Here is a 17,224-nt window from a genome sequence, read left to right as displayed (position 1 = left end):
CCCCCCCGCCTTAATCGGAAAATCTTCACCAGTCTCTTCTTCTTACAATGTCGCCATGGCGAATCCGAATGTAGACTATGGAGAACATCCCTGCATTAGGGCGCAGAAGGCTTTGATAGCACAACAGAGCCAAGAGGCTCAAACCATCACCCGCTCGGCTTGCTCCGAGTGTAGACGCCGGAAACAAAAGGTATGCCTCAAAACACTTCAATAGCCTCTCCAATCTTCTCATACACATGCAACATTGTTGTATTCTGGGTTTACTTGCGGTACATTCTATAATCACTCTTATGACGCTGATCCATTATTCTTCACATACATTTATGCTTGCCTCAATGAAGAGATGCGGGCAGAAGTGTATGTAATTTCGCCCTCGCACATCATATGTACCCCAACATCCATTTCTTTCTCCTACAAATCTCACATCTCCAGCATCCCTCAGTGGCACATTTGTCTAACATAAATATATCCCATAGTGTACTCGGTATTGGCCATGTCTTCACTGTGGCAATAGGGGTTTCTCTACCAACTGTGTCTTTCAGACGGTTCTCGATATAAAATCCCCCGAGGAGCGCCGGACTCAGCTCAAACAGTTGGTGGCGCAAATAGAGGGATTGTGTTGCTATTCTCATGAGTTACTCGATCCAGTGGATGGCGATAGTGACGGCAGTGATATTGATCTCGAGGAATTGGGCTACTCTGCTTCCCACGCTGCGTCGAGTTACAGCGGCCCTCGCAAGGTACCTTCAGATGTGAGGCATCATTAATAATCCTCATGTTTACAGTACCTCGCCACCGCTAACACCGCAGCTCAGGAGAGACGGCGTACAATGCCAGATTCCGTAAAGCCTGGCCGCTCTCCTCATTTGCAAAAAGCCATTCAGGTTCTCCCGTCCAGATCATGCGTTGGTGAGTCTTTGTTTCTTCTCACTCCCCTTCCTCCCTCTATTCTTTTGTGTCAAATGTAAACAGCCATTTCGTCTTATTGCCAAATTCTGACTCAATATAGACTCCCTAGTGGATAACTTTCTAGACTTTGTCAACTTTCGCTACTACATTGTTCATCCCGTAATGTTTAGACGAGAGTACCAACATTGGTGCAGCCATGCTTACACTGATAATCACGTTGAGCTTCAGTGGACTGCTCTCCTCCTAATGGTTTGTGCGTGTTCAGCTCAGTATCCCAGCGACGCACTTCATCGAGCTTTTAAGGCGGAGCAGAGTCAACCAATTCATCAATTATCCGAAAAGTATCACGAGACAGGCCGTAAGCTTGCAACGAGGATTCCAATGGGAAGATATGATATACACGCCATTCAGGCCTATCTACATTCATCCCTCTTCTTCAAGGCGAAGGCTCGATATTCTGAATGCCGGCGTGATTTGGCAGCTGCCGTCCAGATTGCCAGCAAACTGAGTAAGCTGGTCTCTCCGGATGCTGTTCTTAGCATTCTAATTCTCATCTAGATATCAGCCATGAAGAAACTACAAGTCCGCTTTTCGACTATAATATGGAAATGGGGAGTCGAGCTTGGGTAATCATGTGCGCATGGGACTGGTTAGTTGGTCTGCTGAACTCTGATACGTGGACGCATATTCTAACTCTACGAACATCTAGGCAGCTTGGAAACATGACCTCCCACCCTCTCATTCTGCAGTCCAATCTTTACTATGCTAAACCACCTGGAATCCTACTGGACGAAGAGCTAAAAGAGCCTTACCCCTCTCCCGGCTTGTTCATGTCGCTTCAATCCGAACTCGGGAGCGCATTATTACAGTCGTTCGGAAGGCTTGGGCTTCTGGAAGAAATGGAAGATGTTGGAAAATATAGTAACATTGTGGAAAGCTGGGCCGCGCGATTGCCGCCTCACTTTTCTCTACGAAACCCCGACACAAGTCTGGATGAAGATTATCCATGGTTAAGATTCCAGCGATTCAGTCTTACTATGATGGCAACTTTGTCGTTGCTATCTCCTTTACGGTATTTCCTTATTATACCGCTGTCGACGGGATCTCTAGCCGAGTATCTGCAACTGCAAAGCGATGGCACATTATGGGCTCTCAGACACTTAAACAGACTATTCCAGTTTCTACGGTTTGCTTTCCCCGGAGATGCAACTTATCACACTATTTTATTCTTCATTTTCGACGTATCTGTGCTCTTATGCTCTGCAATGATACATGATATAGATTCGAGCATGCCAATGCGCGAATTGGCATTGAAGGCAGTTGATGGGTCGCTTGGCGTGATGAGAACCCTGGAGCACCACGCGCCGATACCAAAACACTCTTACAAAATCCTCAGTCGCATTTATGAAAAGGCTTTAAGACCACTGACAACAGATGATACCCACAGGGTGAAGAGGCGAAGGCTAGACCATTTGCAGGATCGAGTATTCTCTAATCGAAGAGTAGAATACATGCCTGAGCTGGATGAAGTTTGGGACAATTATGACTTCAGTTTTACTGGTCCTGGAGAGAATGGTCCCATCGAATCACATGTTACTACCGATAACGACGTTTTTGTCACTTCGTCAGCGAATACACCGTCAAGCAGTCTGTTAACTGAGGAACCACCCACTCCATCACAATATGACGATGAATACGCGGAGATCGTCGAGATGTTATCAGCTTGTATTCGGTCGTCTAATTTAGACAATCGATCTACGGCTATCACACCATCGAATACACTCATGCATCATGTTATCAAGTCCGTACCCGAGCCGATTGAACATACAGACAATATTGGGACTACTTTTTCGGCTCACGACGCAATCGGCTTTGAACACTTAATAAGATATCTCAACGACGGTGTTTGGGATAGAGTATGCGGATTGGATCAACTCGAACAGCCAGGTCTTATGGACTGATGATATAGTTTTACGAACATCCTAAACTGTGATTCATGAGAATGCCGGAGTATTTTTTTCAAGATTAGCGTTTGTTTGACACTTTTTTGTCTGCTATGTGTATGCGTGTGATTAACAGATATGTTGGGAAACAACATGTTGGAAAAGTGCTTCGGATTACAACTACTACCATTTAAATTTGAGGCAAATAGAACGATTGGCGCTGTAAGAAGATTATGGGATATTCTGATGTTTATGAGGATTTCTCTCTTTCATTTACTCGTGAAAGAAGAGCAAGCAGTTGAATGAAAGAATTAATAGGTTCATTTGGTGAAGAAGCAAATTTGATAGAGAAACTATGTTGAGAGTATGATTCAAGCATTGATACAATGTTATAAGATCGTTATAAGGTCTCTATTTCGTAATATGGTAGAGTCAGGATACTGCAGATCGTTAATAATATAGAACTTTCGCTTGATGATATATGGCTACGTAATCACTGATTCAAAAGGCTCTGTCCTGATTCCAAGTAACTATCGTAACTTCAGAACATCAAGAACCCGAGAATGCAAGAATGTCGGACTTGATTTGACTCTATCTTCAAACCTAAGCTAGTTTTCTTCAATACTCAGCCGCTCCAATTGACGGCGTGTATATGCGAGTCGTTTAATGATCTTCATCGTATCAGGATGTTCGTCACCAAGAACTTCCCGTCGAAGCGCCAATGCTTTTACCAGTATTTCCTCTGCCTCTTTGTATTTGCCAGCTGCACGATACGTTTTCCCGAGACGCGCCATAGCCTTGATGGTATCAGGATCCTGATCACCAAGCATCTCCCGCCGTAGTGCCAGTACTTCTACCCCCAATGTCTCTGCTTCTTGATACCTGCCAAACGACTGGTGTATTGCTGAAATATTGGCCATGGTAGTAATCGTAAAAAGGTGCTTATGACCAAGAATGTTTTGCTGCAGCGTCAGTACTTCCATGATCATCTCTTCTGCCTCTTTAATCTTCCCAAGTGCGTGATATGTTACTACAAGATTTGCCATAGTTCTCACTGTGATGTGATGAGTGGTGCCAATGATCCCCTGTAGTAGTGCCAGTGCTCTCACCATTATTTCCTCTGCCCGTTTATACCTCCCGAATCTATGCTATGTTAGTGCGAGCTCCACCTCGCTCATGATTGTGTAAGGATTTATGTCACCAAGAATCTCCCGTCGCTGCCTGTGTATCTCGATTTGCATTACCTCTGCCTCTTTGAGCCTCCCAAGCTGTGAGTATGTATTTGCAAGCCTTTCCATGCTAACAATTGTATCAAGATGCCTGTCGCCTCGTATCATCTTGTTTAATTCGTATGCTCTTTGTGCCATAATCTCGGACTCCCTCCATCTGTTACGCCAGCTCAAATAATGGGCCAACCTTGACAATAACTCTACGGCTTTTTCATCTCCTCCACAGAGTGCAGCCCACTCACACGCCTGCTGTGTGTGAGTGATGTACTTCTCGCATTGGTTCCAGGCCTCCCGTTCTTCGTATGGGGATCTCGGGAAAAGATCGTAAGTAATTCCAAGCGCTGCAGCTGAGAAATAATTTGCTTCACTCTTCCGTTCTTTTCTGCTCAACCCCCACCGCATTGCTTCCTGAACAAGTTTATGCATCTTGTACGCGCGGTTTCCATCTTAAGCAACCTGTATGCTTAAAAATGAGAAGTCGCAAAGACGGGCGATAGCTTCAGTAACTTTATCATCCTCGCTATCAGAGACTGACGAGGAGTTATCATTGCGTGTTTCGAAACTATGATCTATACCATTACTATTATTGCTGTAGTGAGCTGCTTGCTTAACCAACTCAATAGGGATGTTCTGGTTATCTAGATAGGCGTGAATATGTAAAATCTGATATACCATCTTATTCTCAGCCTAAAGATATTCCATTAAAATATCCCAGGTCTCTAAAATGCTGTTCGACACCTTTTATTGTTAATAACGGTCGCTTTGTAATTACTTTAGAATCCTCTATCTTTTTTTGCCATCTTTCAATTTCGAGACGTACTCCTCAACGATTATCAAGGTCCTCCTTATATATACTGTAGCTTGCGATATAGCGAGTAGTAGCCACTTAAGTTCGTCGAGAAGTGCTACAACATATCTTCCCTCGTCGTTGCCCACTCGATTATTTCTAACACTGTCGAACAGCTCCTTCGCCTCATTAGGAGTCATCTTTGGAATGTTGATTACCCGTCGAACTGCAACAAGGCCTCCGGCGATGCGCTTGTCGCAGCTCGTCCAGAGGGCTTGGCCCTTTAGACCACGTGGGATAAATTTATCTAGGTTTAACATATATGCTCCAAGATTCGGAGCGTCTTATCCAGTATAGTCGACACCAAAGAGCCTTAGGTTGTCCGCAGTATCTAGAATCAGCACCCAAGGAGGGTTCGACTCAATACCATAACGTACAGCTATTAAAAGATCTTCTCCAACGACGTTGCTTAGAAGGCCTAGCTTCTTCGCAATCGACTCGAAATCTTGCGTAAATGTCATCTCGTTGTCGGCATAGACCCAGAACACGGAGCAGGAGGAGACTTAGCACCGGCGATAAGCATAGTCGAGGGCGATCTGAGTTTTGCTTGTTTGTCGCTATTTAGGACATTACTTATCATACAAAATAGCGCCCAAACGGCTTACCCTGAGCCGCCAAGCCCATAGAGGGCGGCGGTAGAGTATTCATCGGATAGCGGCAAGATTCTGTCTAGCTCGTTAATAATATCTTGACGATGAATAAGCTCCTCATTGTAGAAAAAGGGAATCAGGACACAGAATTCACGAGGGGCACTGGCGTAATTATGGATCACATTGCCCTGGTGAATCCAGGCATCATTTCCAATGATATTTGACTCGATAGCGTGGGTTGAGCTCATGATGCCAACATCTTTGTAAAGAAAGATAGTACTAATAACAAAAAGCAAAGCTAAGGGGACAATTTTTATAACAGAATCATGAGAATTCAAGAAGAAAATTTATCATTGAAGCCGATCGTGACTTTTGTTACCCTTCTCAAGGGCGGGGTATTGATGCTTAAGGCTCGAAGTAAAAGCTGCAAAGTTCTGCATTCGTTTGGCTAAGGCTGTCGTTTTGGACAGCGGTAGAACATATTTCCCTATGTCGGCAAGTGTGCTGGCAAGTATGGAGTATGCGCGAAATTTCACATTTAATAGACTACTCTGCAGAGTATGTCATAATCCTAGGTTTTAAAGGGTCAATAAGCTGTGGCCGCTAGTTCTATGAAAGATTATACTCAGCCCTTGTACTTGTGCCAAGTTGTATGTGCGAATTCCCATGTAATCAGATGAATCAAATAGGAAATTGAACTTTCAATCACGGAACGAGTTAACTTACAATGCTCTTTATACGCCTGGGGCCATTGAGAGCCGGCTCTGTCGCCAAGCTGCTCCGGAATTCGCCGGCTCTTGCACATTAAGTCTCTACTTGATCAGTCAACTCCAAGAACCAAATATGAAAAGAAATACCTCCATTCCATATATACCACCGGGCTGTCCATGACAAGGACACCACGGCGCAGACTTCCAAATATGGCGAGCAACACAATACTTATGCAAACCCCTGGCGGTTTCACCGCCTCTGAGGTTGCATAGCATCGTGGCAAAAAGCTCGCTCCCCTGACCAACTCAACGAAGTCAAATTAGAGTTGCTGCGCGTCATCTGTCCACTGCTGTTAGTAGTACAGTAGTGTACATATCGAGGACCGGTCTCAACCCCCCACAAATGCTCCACGATCGTCGGTACATTTCGTGTTGCCGTCGATGTCCTTTGTCACCCTGAGTCTAGCCTAAAAAGCTTTCAGGACGGCAACGGCTGCATCTTGTGGCCAGTAGAAGCTTGCAGAGCAGCCACACAACAACCATTTGGCGCTCAAGAGGTGAGACACGTTCTTAGTAAGAATCGACGAATCATGGCGTCTGTCACAATGGCCTTTTGTGCCGAGATTATGCATTTCGTAGCTGGCTTCGGAAACAACATATGACATTGAAGTCTTCATAGCCGCTGTCGTAATAGACGTGCTCCGATGGAGACGAGCATGTTTCGACCGATCAAAGAGAGGAGAGGAGGCACTGGCTTTCAGAAGTTATCCTAAAAACGTAATAAGTAAGCATTGGAGCAGGCAAGGTATGAGGATGCAACACAATGATTAAAATATACTCTGACACTATGCAGCATTGAAGCCTCTCGCGTCGCATTGCTCAGCACCGTCCGAAGTAGCACTTGGGGATAATCCGTACCAATAGGCAAATACTCCAATCTATCCAACAGCGTTGATTTTCACCTTAGCATCGATGGATGGATGTTGAACGCTCTCATAAAGAGACTCAATGTCAAATTGTAGGAATATAGTGACAGACATTTGGATGGCATGATGAAATCGCGAACAAGGCGCGTCGCAGAAGGGAAAGCGTTTGTTCCGAAGTACCACTGAGGGCTGAATAGGTAGAACAGTCAACCAAACCTTGCGACAAACACAGAGGTTCAATATTTTCTAGAGCCGGCAAATCATGCTAGCTGTCAAACCTCCCTTGGCTTTTATCAGTCGACGAAACCGCAGTAATCCAAGATGCCGTGTTTATTTTGACATTGTGTTTTGGCCTGCCATTGTATAACCGGCCGGTCTGTCAAACTTGTCAGCAACGTGCTTGCGCTCGGTAGTCGTATGAAATATATGCAACTGCCTTCCGTGTCAAATATCGGTACCGAATATTCTTGTTTAAGGTATAACCAGTACTAAATTGAGAACAATAACACAAAAAGCATGGTTCTTGTAAAGTAAAAGGTACCTACGGACGTAGAGAATGGCTCAGGCCCACTTTGGTGTTTCAATTTTCGGTGTGGCTGTAAGTGCCTAAGCAATAGAACAACAAGAAAGCCAACAAGTCCTTGTAGAGTAGCACTGAAATCTAGCGCGCGGTAATGTACATGTATGGATCGGTGATAAACATGCCCCAGAGCCGCTTCGGTATCCAAGCCTCTGGCAATATGTACATGTACCTTGGCTAATGGATCTCATGCTTCAAATCTCTATTCAGTCAGCGTGTGAACCAAGCCAACGCAAGCATAGAACCCGTTCGGGGTAGTTAAGGAAGATTCATCCAGCTAGTTTTCGTGTTTTTGGAGCTATGGTTCTAAAACTACATACATACAGCTTTGCGGCAGCAAGGCTTCTGCTGTTGGATATGTGAGACACTGAGAATCTTGGGTGTCTGCGTGAAGGAGTGCCCGAGTGTTGCACCCAGTCTACGTAGCCGAAATTATACACATAAACTAGTAGTAGGGGATAAAGTAGATTGCTAGAATCTCAGTTACGTATACTAGGGAAGTGGTGACGGCACCAGCGATCGCAGCGAAACATAACCAGTACCAGACTCCCCTCTCCAGCCCCCTTTTTTTCAATCCTCCCGCCCTTTTTCGCCTCTTCTCCATCTCATCCTCCTAGGCCAAAGTATCCCTCTTTGCTCTTCTAAATGGACAACAACAGTGCCGCTCGATTCCATCATATTAACCGCCATCAACCGATTGTGTGGGTGATACGGAGTTGTCGCGCTTCAAAGGCAGGATGTACCAGTCAATTGGCGTCCGCATTGCTCATTTCAATGTCTGAATTCTCCAATTCAATGCGTGTTCTGCATTCACATCTTTCTTCCATCCGATTGACGACATGAGCAACGTGGCGTCGAAGCCGGCGGAGCCGTTGAAGCCCTCGAACCTGTTGAATCCGTTGAATTCGTTGTGACCGTTGAGACCGCTGAGACCGTTGAGGCCATTGAACCCGCTGAGGCCGTTGATGCAACCTAGAATGTGTCAGTCAATATTCTATAACATAGGGTTCAAGATGTCTCTACGAACCGACATAAACGAGTCAACTCTCTATAGACGTGGACTAAGCGACGGTGAAGTCCATGGCTATAACAGGCGTTGCTTGACATTTTGAAGCGTTGAGGCTAAGCTTACAGCTTAGCTTTGCTAATATTCTGACGAGGTTGTCGCTAAGTTATTGCCAGGTATATGACTGCGATTGCCGAATGCAGATTTTGAGTCTTCAGGCTACTAAGCATCTCGGAACGAACCTCCTACGGATCAACCCTTTATATAATAACGGACATGTCGTCCCATCTTCGAGCACAGCAGCCTATCAGCGATAGAATTCCATGCTGGCACATCAGTCTGGACAGCCTGGCAACTGGGGCTTAGAGAGCCGCGCAATGACTACTCAAGCAGTCATGCTGATATGCGAAGAGAAGATGTCAAAAAGAGGAAAATAATTATGGCCTGGGGTGTTGGCAGTGATGGAGATTGTGTATGCTTAGGCGTGTAGTAAGCCTACAATGTTCTAAGGATACGTCACTCGTGGTAGCAAACTTTGATCGTAATTGGTCAAAAGACAAGGCTACGAGCTGTCGGTAATTGTCTGTCAGCAGATTGATGCATCGACAATATTACATCTCTTTCTTTCGTTTCGCCTTGTCTCTTTTATTTTGATCCTAATTACTATGTAGTTGGCACGTCTCGCCAATCACAATGCATGCATGCATACCTCCCTGCATATGCCGCCTCAACGGTCTCCCCACCGCTTCTTGACTACCCGTCGACGCCTCACATTTGTCTTGGACTATTCTTCTTTCTTCTTCTGGGGATGAGAGGGCCCTGCACAGGGCCCATTTCCATGTGCGGTTCTTGCAATTAGAGGGTTGCAAGCCTCTCACCGCCTATACTTCATGTGACCGTGACATGTCGACCGGATAGGTCACTGTGGTCGGATCAAGTCTCTTATGGCTTATTATAGGTGCTGACCTGGCATACGAACCTTGGGATGATCAAATGAGAATGGCTAGGAGAACTTCTGCCAATCCGCCTCAAGGAGCTCTAACGATCCATGTCATCTGCTGCAGTAATATAGAGGTGCAGGAAGATTGAAATGCTCTGACTATTCTTGAGAAATCTGCAGGAGGCTGAGGCACTAATGTACTGGACGTGACCTCTATGAAGGTGAATGCGGCGAATCATCTGGTGTTTCGGTCTGGCTGTTCACACCGATATCTGCCTGTATTTACATGTGGGTACATGTAATTCGCTGGAGACTGGCTGTTGCCTTTGAAGGCTATTGGTCAACTCCAATGTCAAAGCACATGAAGCTAAGGTGCGGGTATGGCTGTATGGGGTGCAGCAGCATTACCTGAATGGCCACCGGGAACTGGGGATCTGCATACGCGGTCTTAATCGTGGCATACTATTTAATAGATCGAATCTGAAAGCACTTGGTTCTACTCTCACTTCTTGAAGTGAGTGCTTCTTTGGCTTCTCAGTTTTAGCTGCTGGCGATGGTCTCACAGAAAGAGGTTAGGCTAAGAAAGACCCTTGTAAGGCATCCAAGGAAAACGCATTATTCTTACTCCCAGATGGGATCCGCCATGCCACGTATGGTTTTGAGACTTGGCATAACGCATTGAAATTGCATCGCTTTCCAGCTCCCTAAGCCGGCACGCCTTACTACCAATTGAAGTTTGACTATTTGATTACTGTAAACATCTTATAAAAATTACTGGGAGTGCGATCCTTAAATTATTCTGTAACCATCTTGCCTCTGACAGAAACTTATCATTTCCATATCCTTCTACTTCATGAAGCCAGCCTGGCCGCTTGTCGTCTCAGGTAGACGGACGTATGTTACCTTCGCTACGGTAACAAAAGATTTGACCACCATTCACTCCCTCCATGGCGTGGATCATCTTACCCCAGGCGCTCATGGGACTACTCTCCAAAGAAAGCCAGTCCTTGATCTCTTTCCAGGATTGGCCCCTGTTTAATCTGCCCCTTCGACCGGAGTCTCCTCCGCGCCGTTACTGCAATTCTACTGGCTCAAAAAAATATGGAAAAGGCAGAGAGAGGGTGAGAAGCACTATTCCCACACATCTCCACTCACCTTGAATCATCATCGCTATCGAACCCCGGCCCCAGCTCCGTCTTCGTGAAAGGTCAACGGTACAATACAATTGATATGATAGGGCTTGACACGCGGCGTGCGGGCCATGTGATATTCGCCTTATAGCTCCACGAGGCTGCTGCATGAGCTGAGCTTACGGCTCGTACTTGGTGTATTTTTACCTAGTACGGAGGGTGTGCGTTATATGGGAGGCTTACCGCTCTTCTAGATCGCCTTTCCACGGTCGATTGCAAGCACTCTTATCATCACAGGCATCTACAAAAGTGATCAGTCGTAAATACATGTCCACTACCACACAAGATACCGACCAGGGATACTAGTTGCCGATCCGTTCCGCATGACAGATGAGAGCCGGCGTATCACTTTCGTTGCCTCTATTGCCGACCGCATGACTGAAATTGCATTCAATTACACCTGTTGAATAGTGGATGCACAAGGAATTACACTATAGCGGTGAAGATCAACATGAGCTGATAATGTCTTCGGAAATTGACGGGATCAGCGGTCAAGTATAGGCACGTACAGAGACTGTGCAGCGAACTTCAGATTCAATATGGATGACAAGGCTTGGCCTTTACTAAATTAAGCGCTGATAACACCGTTGAAACCGGTGGAAAGACGCTCGTCCCACACTAGTGGCTTTGAATCGGACACCATGCTTCGTAAAAAGGCGAATCATAATGGATAGTAAACACCAAATTAAGCCTAGCCAATACAGCCCACAAGACTGCTGGCATGAGCGAGGAGCGGTGGCACTTTGACTCGGCGGCGGTTATATTTTGGCGCCGTGTAACCACCACCGCTCGACAAGGGATCCTAGATCGTTCATCAGCGATAGGTAATTTCATAGGTCTCGCATGGAGGCAGTGACTGTATAGAAAGACAAAAAAAGAGTTGTCAAAAAAATAAAATAAAATAAAAACAGAGCCTGCACTCGTCCTCGTATGACTTTGGCAGTATTGGTCGACAAAGTGTGTATTAACTTGCAGCCCAGGGCCAGTGTTTACAGACCAGACGCTAGCATACAGGTGGATTCCATCATGAAATAAACCTAGATGAAGCCAGCCTTGATCTTCTCATCTAGTCGCATTGACCGATTTTGAATTACTACTGTCAATACCCGGAACGGACGGGACGGGCCCTTAGCCGTCAAATCCGTTCGGGAGATAGACCCGTCCTACTAGGCAGAGAACAACGCCTGGAGAAGGACGTATGCGCTACGTTAGGCAGCAGGAGCACAGCTGCCTTTACCTTGACCCAACAAGCGCATCTAATAAGCTTTGAATTCTCGGAGCAGTGTCTATATCGAGTAATTTGTGGACATACTAGCAGCTATTAGCCCTGTTTTCTCGACTGGGAGCGTACCAAGTAGTAGTATGAATTGAATGACCCTTGCTGATGGAAATAGTACCCATACAAATTGATATTACCAGGCCACAGGTACAGGGGCATCGGTGATCAGTGTGTGATTGTATCAATACCATTGGACCGGCATTGAAGAGACAAGTCCGTAGTCTCGTTCTAAGAGTTGGCTCAACTCGTAGTAGTACGTATCTCGAGATTAGCGTTTGATCTTAAAGAGCCTCGATGTTGTTGACCGAAAGGCTGTAATGCTATGAAACTGGTTTCTATTATTTAGACCGCGTTACAGTCCCGACCCGTTTTCTAGAATTTTAGGAATAAAAGGCCATGTTGTGTCGTGAGATCTTCCAAGTATTCCGTTACTCTCAGCATTTTACTCGATTCCGTGCGTATGCTTGTAGATCTACCACGCCATGTGTCTATCACGCTCAAAAACGGATCACGGCCACAAAGAGGAATCTTCGGTGGCAAGGATCGAGTATCATTTCTCATAAAATGTCACACTTGCAGGCAATCAGGCCCCGGCCTAGCCTTAGCGGTCTTCGAGTGCGTTGTCCGCTCGTAAAAGCCGTTTCCTCCGTTACTGCGTGACCATGTCCGCTATCGTATGCCCGAAGAGCAGGCATCACCATGGACGCGAATTTATCCTCGTCCCTTTCCTTTGGTACCACTTCATTTTTTATCCTCTTGACGGCCCAATGCTAACCGAGCGGGCTCACCTTGGCCCATGGCTCTCTTGGCGCCTAGTTGAAGGGAAGGCTCTTGCATGTACTATGGTGTACCATCTAGTAATGTTATTTGAAGCAGGGATGTTTACGTCGTGCTAGAACGGTGAGTGATGTCGTTGAGGTGGTAGACAAGAAATCTGCACCCGATACAGGATGGTTCCGGTAAATCGTGGGTTGATGAGAGGAGAGTTTGTTCATCGCATCTGAACGACGTTCTATTAGTTAATGGTGTTCGGGACTATCTTGTCTGAAAGCAGTAGGTTAGGTCCTCGCACATCCATCTAGTCAGACATAGAAACAAGTAGAAAGGAGAGGTACTAAGTGAGGCCAACAGGGTACCCGTGGATGGCGAGGAAAGCGTTGGGGTAATATCTATAGCACAGTCCGAATACGACTACGAAATGAAGTCGTCCTGTGGGATTGGGGCTTGACCGTTAACGACCGTGAATATCGGAGGTAGCTGTCCACTACGAGAGTCACGGTCCCATTCTGTCCACCGTCACAGGTCATTTACGGGCATGACCCCTACCTGGATCCAGCCGGCATGCTGGTGATTGGCAAAAGAAGGAGAGAAATAAAGGGGACATGGTAGCACCCGCGTAGTACGAGTAGTGCGCGCAAAGTGGATTTTTGGGTTGCCCCCCTTTTCTGCCTTTTTCTGCCTTTTTCTGCCTTTTTCTGCCTTTTTCTGCCTTTTTCTGCCTTTTCTGCCCTTTTCTGCCTTTTTCTTGCCTTTTTTTGCCTCTCTTACTTACCAATATCGAAGTTGGTCTGGCCCGGATGTCAATGGCACCAAGTGTATACCAGGAAGTCTTGCTAGCAGAATCTACATAGGTTCCTTACTCCGCGATGTATCCATTTACTTGATCAAGCTGCGCTTGCTAAATCATCCAATACTCGTCCAAGACATAGTGTAGACGTAGATATCCCTAGAAGACTACGTTCGCACTAATACAAGCGCTTGTAACCACTGCGTAAATCACCAGGTAGCACTTGGGTTGCATGTCGAATCTGTTCACATGAGGCAACTAGTTCTTTGACTACAGTAAACTAAGTGCAGCTCAATGTAGCGCCTGCTGTATATTGCATGCTCTACTTTAGACCTTCGATACTCGTTACGGCTGGACTTGTCGACCCAGATGACTGAAACCTGAGCAGCAGCGATCATCCAAGTCACTGTGCGATCCATTTATATCTCTTCCTCGTTTCACTTAACCACCCTAGCCGCTCACACTGCGTTATGCCAGGTTGAACTCAAAGACCATGGATGCAAACAGGATGTCATTGTCAGTATTGCAGAATAATTAGATGGGTAATTGTTGTTTACCTAAAATTACAGTGCTTAGTAATAGTTCCCACTTGCCTTTCCATCGCTATGTTATGATCTTGTGGATTTTCCAATAATTTCCATGTATTCTCTCAAAGACATTTCTTTTTCAATAAGCTTACAATTAATTTTACAGTATTTAAACTAGATACTACATCTCTTTTCCTTTGACAAAGCATGCGCTTAGCCATATATATCACTAAGATTAAGGGCTAGGTTTAATCTTTTATTAAACTACCTAGCCATTATAGATTGCGTCTTACCTACATTTAGTGATAATTGACACAATATCTCAGGTGCCTACTGATTTAGGTGTTATATATATATAAACGAAAGACTCTGCAAATATTGATACACAGGCAGGTAATAGTAAGTACATCCATACCTATATGTGCATGTCGGGTGTTTAACGCCAAGCACTTATCAGAAAGGGCTGTATCGTCATCTAGAAAAAGGCGCACTCAGAAAATATTAGTAATTGAATATATCAGATGCTACACGTAGGAAAAGATTGACAGGGAAAAAGAAAGAAGAAGTAAATAAATATATCGAAAACAAATCGGCTGACTTTTGGAGATAAGGAATGTAAAAGGAAGGTTTTAATTATGCAAAAGGCCGACTCTCAATGGCCGTTAATACGCCGGGACACTGAGAGCCTAATTGGCCGTCCACACCGTAATCCGCCAGCTCTCGGGGGTTGATTCTGTACGGGGTAGTATACAAGCCTCATTGTTACCGAATCAAAAGATACTGTCTTTTACGGGTACCAAGCACTTAAAATCGCATTGCGCATGATAAGGATTCCAAGAGGACGAGATTCCAGGTATAAATGGCAGCATTGGACTCAATACGCCTTCACCGCTTCGAAATTCTCATCGCTGCAAAAGGCCCCATACCCCGACAAAAATGAAGTTGGAATAAGCTTTCCTGCGAGTCATCTAGAGCGCAGTTAGCTGCCGTCAATGCCATGGCATTTCGCGGAAGCTAATGAAGAGACCCGGCTTTTCAACCCCACAGCCCCCCAGAGAGCTGCTGCGCTCGGTGTTCTTTCGGGCAGGTCGAGATTATCGCGAATGGAGTTGGTGATCCGCTCGGGAAAAAGGATGTTCACGCCTAAACGCCGTGGGGCGCACATGGCAATGCTATGTCTCGCAGGCAGTATAAGCTTACAGAGTGGCAGCAGCAGTCCAGCCATTTGGCGCTCAAAGCGTGGAACTGGCCCCAATCAACTATCGGCCGATGTTGGATTGGTCACAGTGTGACGGAGATTATGCGCTTCGTCACGGACGTTGGAACCATGATGGGGACTTGACCGTCGTTGTCGCGTGTAACCGTTAAGCACCAACTTCATCGAAAACGCGTTCCACGCGACCGAGCAATGAGAACTAACGAGGCTCCGTTTTGCAAAAGCTGTCCTGAAGACGCACAAGTAAGTATGGATCCCAACGGTAACGTAACATGAGGAGTTTGATACTGAACTTTGGCACCGTGCGTTGAAACTGCTTGCATTGCATTTCTAAGCACGATGGGACCTACAAGGTAGGCAATGGACACTAAGGTCAATCCGCTGACGCGGCAAACGCGCGTGAGGTTAAGGGAAAGGGAAATCCTCCGATTTTCGTCATGTTGTTGGCAGATAAACGCGAAAACGAAACCACCCGCACGAGTGTAAGTGTATCTTGACTCGGAATGTGTAAGAAGATAAAATGATGAAGAACGTAAACAAGGCGCGCCACAGAGGTGCTTCCTGGCAAGGCAATGTTGAGAAGCCCCGGTAAGGCTGAAGCAGCTTCGGTGCCTCAGGCCTTATGGCCGACCCAAGGTCTCGTACCGATCGTATCAGGGACTGTACGGACCGGAGCAAATCCGCTCGGCATTTCATCTGACGCGATGGGCAATCTCAACTTTTGCTTCGGCATGGCATGGCCCTTTACAGTAAGACCGGGGTTAAGATCCTACGTAAGCTGGGGACTTGATTGTGCTTGTCCTAAAAGAAAAAAAAAAGAGAAAAGAAATGAAAAGAAAGGCAAAAGTCACCCGACGAGAGGATGGTTCGCATCCACCGTCCCACTACAGAGCACAGGTTTCATTTCCGGTAAAGGCGTTGTTGGCCGACCGTTTTCTTGCATGAAGAATTAGCAGGGGTTGGGAGTAAACCCGGCCGGAGAGATTTGCACGCCACGATGCTCACAGGGAGATGCTAAGACGCACAAGGACGAAAAAGAAAAGCAAGCAGCAAAAGCGCCCATAGTCTCATCGTTTGGCTGGGTATGTATTAGTATGTCATGGGGGTGTGGATAACAGCCGGGCTGACTCGTTGAATCGTGAACGCCGGCGACGGCCAATGCCACCGGCGATCGCAAAGCAGGTCATAAGGCGATACCACAACCTGCTTCGGCGGTGAAGCCTCTGTTTGTTCGGACCGGGGGCACTGAGTACATGTACCTGCTTGCATGTAGAGATGATCGTGTCATCTCAATTGACGGTCCAATCCACCATGCCATTAAGCCAATTGGATTTCATTTTCTCGGAGCTACAAAGACAAAAGCAAAACCTTAGACCATTGGAAGGCTCAATGGTCCGGCAATGGCCACGTCGTACCGACTGTCCTGTCCGAGTGAGGTACTCCGCGGTGATTTACAAGTCTTCATCAACCTATACCGGTCTGAACGAAATTACACGCACAAGCAGTTGGGGGACAAGCAGAATTGTTGGGATGCTAATTAGGTGTATATCTAGGTACTAGAAGTAATATGTAAGCCCGACAGCGAAAGCCTAAGCAAATTACGAAGCAGTATGACAACTTTATTAAAAAAAAAAAAAAGAGAGAGACTTTTTTCCTCCTGGGAGTCATTTCTCAATCACTCTGCCACCCTTTCCCCTTTGCTCCCCTTTCTCTTTTACTTTATCTTTCCCTCCATCTTTTCCCTCCATCTTTTCCCTCCATCTTT

The 17,224-nt window shown here is 46.0% G+C and overlaps 6 protein-coding genes across 6 annotated transcripts in view; 3 read left to right on the top strand and 3 right to left on the bottom strand.

Moving 5' to 3' along the window:
- Positions 1-55: 55 nt before the first annotated feature.
- M431DRAFT_530252 (hypothetical protein) lies at positions 56-3,207 on the top strand (the record flags this gene model as incomplete). Its single annotated transcript, XM_024920788.1, has 6 exons — positions 56-190; positions 477-752; positions 816-909; positions 1,010-1,417; positions 1,468-1,558; positions 1,619-3,207. 6 exons carry the CDS (start codon positions 56-58, stop codon positions 2,868-2,870), a joined length of 2,256 nt encoding a protein of 751 aa, XP_024775408.1. The 3' UTR covers positions 2,871-3,207.
- A 234-nt stretch (positions 3,208-3,441) lies between these two features.
- M431DRAFT_552482 (hypothetical protein) lies at positions 3,442-5,766 on the bottom strand (the record flags this gene model as incomplete). Its single annotated transcript, XM_024921367.1, has 8 exons — positions 3,442-4,000; positions 4,022-4,102; positions 4,217-4,507; positions 4,538-4,768; positions 4,898-5,211; positions 5,233-5,389; positions 5,497-5,500; positions 5,534-5,766. 8 exons carry the CDS (start codon positions 5,764-5,766, stop codon positions 3,461-3,463), a joined length of 1,851 nt encoding a protein of 616 aa, XP_024775407.1. The 3' UTR covers positions 3,442-3,460.
- A 2,734-nt stretch (positions 5,767-8,500) lies between these two features.
- On the bottom strand, positions 8,501-8,841 carry M431DRAFT_4681 (hypothetical protein; the record flags this gene model as incomplete). Its single annotated transcript, XM_024915408.1, has 2 exons — positions 8,501-8,706; positions 8,766-8,841. 2 exons carry the CDS (start codon positions 8,839-8,841, stop codon positions 8,501-8,503), a joined length of 282 nt encoding a protein of 93 aa, XP_024775406.1.
- A 1,658-nt stretch (positions 8,842-10,499) lies between these two features.
- On the top strand, positions 10,500-10,887 carry M431DRAFT_507391 (hypothetical protein). Its single transcript, XM_024918958.1, has one exon. The coding sequence runs from the start codon at positions 10,628-10,630 to the stop codon at positions 10,838-10,840; it is 213 nt and encodes a 70-aa protein (XP_024775405.1). The 5' UTR covers positions 10,500-10,627; the 3' UTR covers positions 10,841-10,887.
- A 4,335-nt stretch (positions 10,888-15,222) lies between these two features.
- On the bottom strand, positions 15,223-15,468 carry M431DRAFT_494162 (hypothetical protein; the record flags this gene model as incomplete). The annotated part of the gene is made up of 1 exon (XM_024917213.1): positions 15,223-15,468. The coding sequence occupies one exon, from the start codon at positions 15,466-15,468 to the stop codon at positions 15,223-15,225; it is 246 nt and encodes an 81-aa protein (XP_024775404.1).
- Positions 15,469-16,937: 1,469 nt separating this feature from the next.
- Positions 16,938-17,224, top strand: part of M431DRAFT_407671 (hypothetical protein) — a 550-nt gene continuing 263 nt past the window's right edge. The window contains exon 1 of the mRNA XM_024914916.1: positions 16,938-17,221. Within this exon, the coding sequence (XP_024775403.1) occupies positions 17,070-17,221 (152 nt within the window). The 5' untranslated portion in view covers positions 16,938-17,069. The remainder of the gene's footprint in view (positions 17,222-17,224) is intronic.

This window comes from Trichoderma harzianum (genome assembly GCF_003025095.1).
Source record: "Trichoderma harzianum CBS 226.95 unplaced genomic scaffold M431scaffold_5, whole genome shotgun sequence".
NCBI lineage: Eukaryota > Fungi > Ascomycota > Sordariomycetes > Hypocreales > Hypocreaceae > Trichoderma > Trichoderma harzianum.
This window is presented reverse-complemented; position numbering and strand designations above follow the sequence as displayed.